Source organism: Botryllus schlosseri, chromosome 9 (genome assembly GCF_051294905.1).
Source record: "Botryllus schlosseri isolate E-star chromosome 9, Bs_hap1, whole genome shotgun sequence".
Taxonomy (NCBI): domain Eukaryota; kingdom Metazoa; phylum Chordata; class Ascidiacea; order Stolidobranchia; family Styelidae; genus Botryllus; species Botryllus schlosseri.
In genome coordinates this window covers 12,532,668-12,542,805 of record NC_137244.1, presented here as the reverse complement: position 1 = coordinate 12,542,805, position 10,138 = coordinate 12,532,668, and the positions used below count along the sequence as shown (strand labels likewise).

At 40.3% G+C, this 10,138-nt stretch overlaps 2 protein-coding genes across 2 annotated transcripts; both read left to right on the top strand.

The window, feature by feature from the left end:
- Positions 1 to 381: 381 nt before the first annotated feature.
- Positions 382 to 846, top strand: LOC145446689 (succinate dehydrogenase assembly factor 2, mitochondrial-like). The gene has a single exon (XM_080325040.1). It carries the CDS (start codon positions 382 to 384, stop codon positions 844 to 846), a length of 465 nt encoding a protein of 154 aa, XP_080181166.1.
- A 1,764-nt stretch (positions 847 to 2,610) lies between these two features.
- LOC145446819 (tRNA (guanine-N(7)-)-methyltransferase non-catalytic subunit WDR4-like) lies at positions 2,611 to 4,908 on the top strand. Its single transcript, XM_080325193.1, has 2 exons — positions 2,611 to 2,749; positions 3,566 to 4,908. Exon 2 carries the CDS (start codon positions 3,611 to 3,613, stop codon positions 4,814 to 4,816), a length of 1,206 nt encoding a protein of 401 aa, XP_080181319.1. The 5' UTR covers positions 2,611 to 2,749; positions 3,566 to 3,610; the 3' UTR covers positions 4,817 to 4,908.
- Positions 4,909 to 10,138: the final 5,230 nt, after the last annotated feature.

Genomic DNA, 10,138 nt, shown 5'->3' with positions numbered 1-10,138 from the left:
ACCAAATGCTGAATGTGCACAATGTGTTGACACGGGCTCAAAAATTGTGACTCGGACTTGAGTCGATGATCGTATGAAAATGACCCGAGTCAAAACATGAAATCAGAGAATGACTTGTGACCCGTAACCTCAAAACTTGGTTACAAGCCTGGTTACCTCACACATTGCAGCGTGCAAAATATTGCAAATCTGTAACCACACCAAAACAATTACAGGGTATATCAACTCCGTGCTTCACTCGAAATTGCATAAATCATCGCCATAGTGGCCGAATTTACTGGCAACCGTTATTAGCATTCATTTCAAGTTTCCTTCTGTTCACATTTGGTATAGCGTTCACAATTACTGAGTACTATAGAAATCTACATCCGTCAGGCAGTTATGTTGTCACTGAAGTTGACTGCGCTCACTCGTGGTCGTATCTTCAGCCTGTCTCGAATTCCCATGACTACTGACGCGGGGAATCGGGACTCCAGAAGTGATATAGAAACCATCCATTATCCCCAATATTCACCGAAAGATCAGAACGAAAGCCTTGTAAAGAAACGAGCGCGACTGACGTGGCAAAGTCGTAAAAGAGGGATAAAAGAAAACTGTCTGATATTCTCGACTTTCGCCGATGAGCATTTGAAATCGCTCTCTTCACAACAGCTGGACTTGTACGATAATTTACTGAACCGCGCCGACAATGATTGGGACATGTATTACTGGATGACGGGCTCAGAAAGAGTGCCCGAAATGTTTGACAATGAAATTATGGACATGCTAAAGAAGCACTGCAAAAATGAGAACAAAGTTGAGCGCTTTGAACAGCCGTCGCTCCAGTATGAGCCAGTTTCCACTTGAGTTCCGAGAGTAGTTGGTCTACTATGTGTCACGATACTAAAATAACTTGATAGCTGGCAAAATTTAATGAAACACGTCTTTATCGAAATATTCTGTCTCACAGATTCTGAAAAGATTGGTTATAATCTTGTCAGGGCGTTGGGATCGGCCTCCAGAAAAAGAAAAAAGCTCTCAAATGTCGTAAAACGGTTTTGTTGCGAACAATTGCAGTCTTTTTAAAATCAGAATGTACTGCAAATAGATATAGCTTTATTATAGTTCTTAAAAGTGTAAAAATAACATAGCACTAGCTATTTGAATCCAGCATTTTTCGTTTGTCCGTTCTTGAAATTATGCTTGTAGAGAATGCTAGGTTTGGTTCATATTTTCCTTCCTGTTATAACTTATTGCTAGTGAACACAGACGTTTTCTTGGACAATATTATCTCTCCATCTGCTCGAATTTCCCTGCACTTCATTTGTGACTTGGTATTCTACTGGACTATTTTGTTAAATATATTGTGCTACTTCTTCTTCTGTTCACACTTAGACATAGTTGTAGTCGTTAAATGTTCACAGACTTGGAGGACTCAGATTTGTCAAGCGCATCTGACTCTGAGGATATCGTCCCATCGAAAAGAAAAAGACTGACTGCCAAAGTCATTCAGTTGAGAGAAGAACTTGATAAAGAAGAAAAGGTATGTGTGCATTCTGAAGATGAATATTGCCTTCTATAAAAACTCGGATTCTCATTTGTAGGTTAGGTCTGAAGAAGTGGCAGAGGCTTCTCGAACAATTTCGTTGGTGACCTCAGACAAAAAGTGAGTTTTGGTTCTGAAAGTTATTTCTTCTGATTTTCTGATATAGAGTATCGGCACTCACGAAAAAGCTCACCAGCTCACTGAAAAAATTTGCATGATGAAGTTTATATTTGACAATACTATTATCTCCAGATCTGATTGCATTGAAGAAAATATTATTGAGACGACTATTGGAGGAATTGGTGTTAAAGACATTAAAGCCCACCATCATCTCCTGCTGCAGAGTCAGGTAACAGATTGGTTCAATTCAACTAGTATCTCTGTTTCTGTAATCCATCAATATTTGGATATTATTTTGTGCCGTGCTGTCCATTCATATCGTGCAGGTATAAAAATATTTGTGTGTGATTTATCAGTCAGATTGCTGCTGTTGTATAATAAAAGCAACGTCAAAAATTATATTCAATGCAAATGTCCAAGCCATAAGTACGTAGGCCTCGAGGGTTGTGATACACAAGTTACACAACCGTACACTTGATGAGTAGGATAGCCGATATGATGATAGAATTACCAGTAAAATTAGAAACGAAATGTCTGAACCTGAACAGTACTGGAATAGGTAGTTTTGAAAGTTGTTTTGGTCGAGGTGTCACCTACTTTTTGAAAACTGAGTCTGCTACACTGATTCCGAGGCTATTTCGATCAGTTGTGACAATGTCAGTTGTATAAAAGAGATACAAAAATATCTAAAAGCTACTTCATACTTAGCCAAATTTAAAGTTTAAACAAAACTATTGTGTAGAAGTAATGTGAACACATTGCCACTTCAGAAGTAGAAATTCTTCGTCAAATTCGATTTCAAGCTGCCTTTTTCCAGTGGACCCTATTACTATTGTTCTGTGTTGAAATCGAAATTGCCTAACTGCTGGTTGTTGCAATAATTTCCACATTCTTATTTTCTGTTCAGGTCGTGCTTGAACACAATTTGGAAAGTGCGCTTCAAAAAAAAGATTTCGACCTTGCTGAGAATTTGAGCGGGGAAATCAGCGCTAACAAGTCGCAGGTCGAGTCTAATAACGGGGTCATCGCGGAGGATAACTTGAAAAGAGAGGAAGCCAAAGAGAAAATTAAAGTATCCCGAAAGAGAAAGAAACTTCACTGGGTGTAAGTTGTAACATATGTCTAATTGATGTCACTTTATATTCTGACTTATTTTCGATTCTGTGCATGTGATTTTGAAGGCTTGCCGGATCAAATATGTAGTTTCGCCGTGGCCAGGTTTCTACCTCTGATATATTTTTTCTGAAAGGCACTCGTTACTCTGCTCCGTTTCAGGGGTCAAAAAAGATCATGTTTAGGGTCACCGCTGCTTTCAGCTGACTAAAGGGGCCCACTCAGGATCATATTAGAAATAAATCTGTAGATGAGGTGTGTATGTGTATAAGCCGGCTCATTAGGAGAGGGACTTGCAATCTTGGCAGCTAATAAGCAATGCCCTGTCTAGGTAGGCCTACTGGTACAAAATTTTGCAGCACTGCGCACAGCTCTACTGCGACAAAAAATTAGCATTTTTTCTTAGGTTTTTGTCACCGTCCTTTATCCTTCTATCAACACATCGTAATAACTATTTTCATTCAATATCACTGTTTAGGGGTCAAGATCGATTAGATATTACGCCAAAAAATTTCGAAATTTTCTACTGATTTATTGATATTTTGAAATTGCTTCCTCGGTGTCCGTCCGTCTCTTCAACCTTCTATCATCGCATCATAATCATTTTCAATCTATCCGATGACTGTCAATCGTATTATTGAAATAAGATTCATACTGTGAATGTGAAAGCATTTTCTCAGTCTCTGCAGCCGCATCGCAATGTTTATTTTCTATCATATCATCGCCGGTGTTGTTATGTTTGATGAACTTTCAACCGTCTTTTGACTCTCCAACTGATAAAAATACATATATCCGTTTTTTCCGCAGGTTCGAAACAAAACGAAAGTGGGAAACCAAATCTAACATGTGACAATGTCTGAAGCGGCGAAACTACTCGTTACCAAAGACTTTGTCGTCGTCGGGTCGAAAGGAACCCTGAAATGTTTCCATCTACAAAGCGGCGCCGTCTCGTTCTCGTATGATCACGAGTTTGACGACACTGTCATGGACGGCGTCGGCAAGCCTTTGGAAAAGGGACTTGAGGATATATGCCTGTCGCGTGACGGGCAGTACCTCTGCGCGATATACTCTGATAAGAAATTGCTGATCGTGAACTGCCGCGATTGGTCGCACGTAGGCGCTGTCACCACGAACCGGCGGCCGACTGCTGTCGATTTTCAAACCGACAACCAGCACGTTCTTTTAGCGGATAAATCGGGCGACGTGTACCGGTACAGCGTCGCGGATGTTAGAGACAGCGTAGCTATCGCTGAAAATACCGATTGCGAAGCAGTCAGTCCGATACTCGGGCACGTCTCTATGATGTTGGACATCGCGTCCGACGATAAGTACATATACACTGCGGATAGGGACGAGAAAGTGCGAGTTAGCAAGTTGGATCATCCGTACGTGATCGAGAGCTACTGTTTAGGTCACACGGAATTCGTGTGTAAGGTAGAGTCGTTTTGTATCGACGGAGTGTCGATGGTGGTATCTTGTTCCGGAGACTCTACAGTGAGACTTTGGGACGCGAAATCCGGCAGCGAGATTCAGTGTCTGGATGTGTCTGCGTATTTTCGATCCGATAACGAATCCTCTTCCGGTACGCGGGTAGTTCCGTGTATTTTGCAGATGAGTAACGACGCGCCTGGCTTTCTCCTGTCCTCCAATCAAGGGGGTTTCTCGGAGGTTCTGCTGTTTGAGTTTGAATCTCAAAGTCGGAATTTCGCGTTGAAATCTCACTTCAAGCCCGAGGACTGTGAGAGAGTTTGCGACGTGAAATACGGGCGTTCCGCCGACTTTGTTTATGTCCTGTCTGTTTCGAAAGAGACGGGTCAGTTGAGACTGCGGTCCTACCTCTACAGTTGCGCGGAGTGGCGACTCGCGGACGGCAGCGCCGCCGTGGACGCAATTAATTGTAGTTTGCGTGATTTCCAGGTTGAAAACGCGGACACTTGGGCCTCTCTGTATAAGTGCAAAGGAGACGGCGACGTGTACAACTCGTACTTCAAAAGGAAAGCGGATCGCATCGATAAAATCATGCAAAAGTCGACTAAGCAGACGAAATTGACCGTGTGATGAGTTAGCCGTACAAGTGTCACCTCGTTTTACTGCCGTATTGTAGGCAGTCGCAATTCGATTCTGCAATAAAAATTTCAGCGGGCGAGTGGGTAATCTGAAGTGTTGTCTCTGAAAACGTGGGCAGGTAAATAAGATTGGGTGAGCTTTGGGATGCTGAATGTGATGTGACTTCAGAGACAGGCCTAAATAGATTGAAGTTGTGATCAATTTTCTCGTGCTCGTGAAGACATGTGAACTTACAATCATACGCAGGGTAGGCCTACTGCATTCAGTCATAGAACTCTGCGTGTCATTAGTACAGAGGAGGCCAAACTTTTCGGCCGAACGGCCGCATGAAATTCACGAACCACTGCGCGGTCCACTTGAATGTTGATGACCATTTTTAGTCGTTCGTTTGTGGAATTCTATGGTCATATTTACACCAGGCCAACTTCTTAATTTTTATTCCATAGCTGCCAACTTGTAGCACGGTTCACTACTACGCTTATCATAAGAGACCGCTTACACCAGGGTGTCAAAAATACGGCTCGCGGGCCGGATCTGGCCGGCGAAGCAATTCTGAGTAGTTTGAAAAATTCTTATCCAGCCAGGGTTGTAGTGACTTGAGTCATGACTCGACTCGAGTCAGACTCGAGTCACGATTTTTTTATGACTCGACTTGACTCGAGTCATTTTCCTGAAATGGGAAAATGACTCGACTCGACTCGAGTCAATATTTGGATTGACTCGACTTGTACTCGAGTCATTACGCATGACTCGACCCAAGTCATTGACTCGGCTTATTTTATATGACTTGAAGATGAAGAAATTTGCGAATCATAATATCTAGATCAACGCATCCGACGAATTCTGCCGACATCGCTATTTGTCACCATGACTGCTTTCGTTGCACTTGTCTGATATCAGATATGCCGCCGTAAAAACAACAGAAAATGATACATAGTAGCAATGCATTGTACAAAATCGTCCAGTGATGAAGAGGTAATAGATTCTCCGCAATTAAAGTACTCAAGACTTTTCAATTATACAAGCAAACAATTGGATCAAAGTTCAATTAGAGCCAATGAAATGACTCAGATGGTGAAGAGACTGATAAGCTCATGTGTAGATTTGAAGGCGATGATTCTTTGCATTTTTGGGCGACTAGAAAGAATGAGTATTAAATGCTCTTCAGTGTGGTTCAAAAATGCTTGTCAATTCCTGCATCGAGTGCACTAGTGCAGCGTGTATTTAGTAGATGTGGATTCATTCTACGGCCATGCCGCTTTAACATATTTGAGGATCTCCTTTCCACATTAGTATTTTGAGGTGTAACTCATTGATTTGATCTGCTGTCTGTGAAAACACACAATGCCCCTCGTCCATTTGACGTTTTGTTAGGTATGTGCATTGTGCACGTGAGTAATAATGAATGGCTAATGTTGTGTGATGTTTGTACAATATGGCTGTTCTAAAATAACTTCTTTTTTATTTTACTGGGGGGTTACTTGATAAAATTGTTATGTTGCATAAAATGAACACTGAATCTGGCTTAATTTGAAAAAAGTGGAATCAATGATGTGAGAGGAGAATATTTTGGATTTGAAAATAAATGGAGTATTTTAGTGAGAAATTCTTTCATATAATATAATTACATAGTAGTAAGCCGACTATTTTTTCATATCCAAAACATTCTACTCTAATAACTTCACTTTTTCTAGTTGGAATTGAGTCAAATTTGATTTGAATCATATTTTTACACAATGTAACAATATCATGAGATAGCCGGTAAAATTCGAAAATCTCTATTTGTAATTAGTCTAAAATTTTCTTTCATAGCATTGCTTTCTACTGGTTGGAATTGAGCCAAATTTGTTTTTTTAGGCAATCTAGCAATTTTAAGAAGTAGCCGGAAAATTTGAAAAAATGTTTTTGAACAGCCCCATTGTACAATTATTTCTCCAATGCTGTAACTGCGATGTAGTCTGTAATGCAATTGGGAAAACCTTTAGTATAATCAAAGGGTATCTGTTCTGTTGTCACTGCACAATGCACATAGTTGCATGCACGCTTTTACAGCATGCTGGCCTGTTTTAAATACCTCTACATAAACATGCATCTATTGATTCTCTATCAACTAGTATCTTGACGTGAATTTGTTGGTTCTCTATCAGCTATTCGTGAACTATCGTCGATGTATTCATAATAAAAACTGAATGCTTGTATTGGTGATGTATCAGACTGACAAGAGAGATATTCGATTTTAAGTTCTAAGATTAGTAAAGTTATCTTTAGCATCGGTAAATGAGGCCAGGACCTGTCCGTTATCTGCCTAAATAAACACGAGCCAAGACTCTGATAGGGACAAAATGAGCATGTTTCGCAAACAAAGAATTCGATATTACCCAAGCAGGATTGAAAACATGAGTTGAACATGACTTCAATACTGTGACTTGGACTCGACTCGAGTCATAACACCACGACTCGGACTTGACCCTTTAAACGGTGACTTGGACTCGGACTCGAGTCTGTGATGAATTGAAAATGACTCGACTCGACTCGAGTCAAAACCACAAAAGTATGATTGACTCGTGACTCGGAACCATGTGACTTGGTTACAACCCTGTATCCAGCACATTTGAAACGAATGTTGAGATTTTTTGCAGGGAATAATTTCATTGGATATTCACAAGACTGCAAAAGTCTAGCTTGTTCAATTGTTCATGGACACATTATAACCACCCGTTGTGGTTCACTCTCTCTAATTCGAGAAGGCAAATTAAGTGCGCGCCGAGTTCAGAGTTCACAGAAGCGAAAACGCCAATGTATAATTCAAATACCTATGATCGCACTGCTGTGTCACTTCCCACCAGATAGGTACCCGGACTTGAGAGAAACCCAGAGGTGGTCAAAGTAGTCAAAAAAGCTACTCAAGTAGAAGTAGAAGTAGCGACGCAAAAATATACTCAAGAACGAGTAGAAGTACTTCTTCCATAAGCAACCTAAAACTACTTGAAGTAGAAGTAGAATTTGCTGGCTTTAAATCTACTCAAGTAAGTAAGTAGTTTTGAAAACGGTCATAATACGTTCGCATGGACTTTCATAAGCTGCAAATTGAGCTATGCAGAAAATGCAGAGCGCTTCATGTACAATGCATATTGACGCATCCCAGAAGGTATAAATTTCCGACAGCATGAGCATTCGACCGCATCATGAGATGCAAATGATAGTTTTGCTATGGAAATGACATATTAATCTTTTGTTTAATCGAACATCCCGTTTAAGAAAATGTCATGGCATGTTCCCTCAGGCATATCACAACCTTTAGTTTAGTCGAAGAGCAATACGGAGAAGTTTTATGGATACGATGTTAACACTTTGCGCGATTCGTATACGATGATAATAAAATATGGCCTAACGTAAAAATGCCATATAGTGTAATTGTATTTTAGGAAAATAGACGTCGATCCTACACTTGCTTTTAAACTTGAACATGTATGTTCTCGAGACAAAGAAAACTGAAACTAATTAGAAATACCCAAAATTTCCATGATTGATTGTTGATTGAGTTCCAATTTAGTTTTTATATCAACTATCGAGTTGTTGGCTTCTTTATATAAAACTTTGGAAATGAAATTTCCACGAGAAAAACACGTAATGTTGGAAAATACAAAAAATGTTACAATTGTCCCCGGTCTCTCCTACATCAGAAAAGCGGAAATATCTTTTTAAATCTTTTGTCGAGAAAGTTTTGACGGTGGTCCGCTAAAACAGACCTTACACTCAAAAAGTCAGAGCCCACTTTTCCAGATTAGGACATGCCGCCCTATTTCTTGTCGCTTTCCTTTTTCTATACTATCTTCTTTACTTTCATTCAGTGTGCATGCCTCCTCTCTACATCGCCTAGGCCAAGGTGGGTGTCCGATTCCATAGACAACTCCTAGTCGCTTCGACATCTTCCTTTCTGTTCATTGTATCGCATTTTTTGTGGTGTATTGAACTGATAAAATTGCTAATAAACCAATGATGATGGTAGATTACGATATGATGAGTAAATGCTAGATTGGGAAACGGTAGTTTCAAACGTTATGATAGGCCATATTTACTGTGATGAAATAAAGTCATTTGGTCGACAATGCGGTGCAATGCAACCTGCAACCTAAATAATATTCACTTTCGTGAAAAAATATTTGTAACTCTATATCTACTCGATGTGAAACGCGACGGAAATTCTGGGTTTGACTTAAATTTTCTTAAAATTGAAAGTTAGAACTCCGTGAAAACAGCCCGAGAATTCCCCAGTTTCTCTTTCTAATTGGAGGGTTACACTACTTCTACTTGACAAACTGAAAATAACGAAAAGTAAGTAAGTAGATCACAAAATATTACGAAGTAGAAGTAGAAGTAGCGAATATTCGATCTACTTGAGTAAGTACCAGAAGTAGAGGAAAACTACTTGAGTACTTCGAAAAAGTAGAAGTACTTCGTTATTGACCAGTGACCACCTCTGGAGAAACCCGATTTGCAATTTAATAATATTAACCCAAATTCCAACGTCCGTTTACAGTGGAATATTTTGTATTCCTTACAGAGCAGACGCCAGATTACGACTACAGCGAAGGAAGTATAGAATAATACCAATTTTTATACTCGTTAGCGCCACTGTCTTATCGGTTCTTACTGTATTCAACCAGACAATCATTATATTTTTGCAAATTCCGTTGTTCGCGAATGAAGGTGTTGCGACTTGCTAGAATAAAACCACTATGAGCCGTGTATTAGATCCATATATGCTTGATAATAAAGTATTCAAATGAACAGCAAAGGCACGAGGTAAAACATTTTTGAATCAGTTGACTGGTCTGGCCCAAGGGTGGTTTGAAGCCTTGATTCCGGCCCGCGACGCAATTTGAGTTTGACACCCCTGGCTTACACGAATGAGATAGCGAGGAGAAGCCCAGATAAACCCCCAACACTTGGGTAGGGATACCAGAGTCGACCTCGGTCGGACTGGAACCCGCAAACCATCCGTGTTGCCCTAGTTGCAGCTGCGTATAATTCCACTGCGCTATCTCGCCACCCCATTTTCAGTCGTCAGATTGGAGCAAGCCAGATTAGATAACAGTGAAAACCGGAGGCGGTCAAAGTAGTCAACAAAGCTACTCAAGTAGAAGTAGCGACGCAAAAATCTTCTCAAGTACGAGTAAGAGTAGTACTTTCAAAAGCAACCAAAAACTGCGTGATCTAGCAGTAGAATTCACTGACTTTAAATTCTACTCAAGTAAGTAAGTAGTTGTGAAAGCGGTCGTAATTCGATCTTGATTCAAATTGATTCATCCC

Coding starts and splice junctions, on each gene's coding strand:
- LOC145446689 (XM_080325040.1), top strand. CDS start 382: ATGTTGTCACTGAAGTTGACTGCGCTCACTCGTGGTCGTATCTTCAGC.
- LOC145446819 (XM_080325193.1), top strand. CDS start 3,611: ATGTCTGAAGCGGCGAAACTACTCGTTACCAAAGACTTTGTCGTCGTC.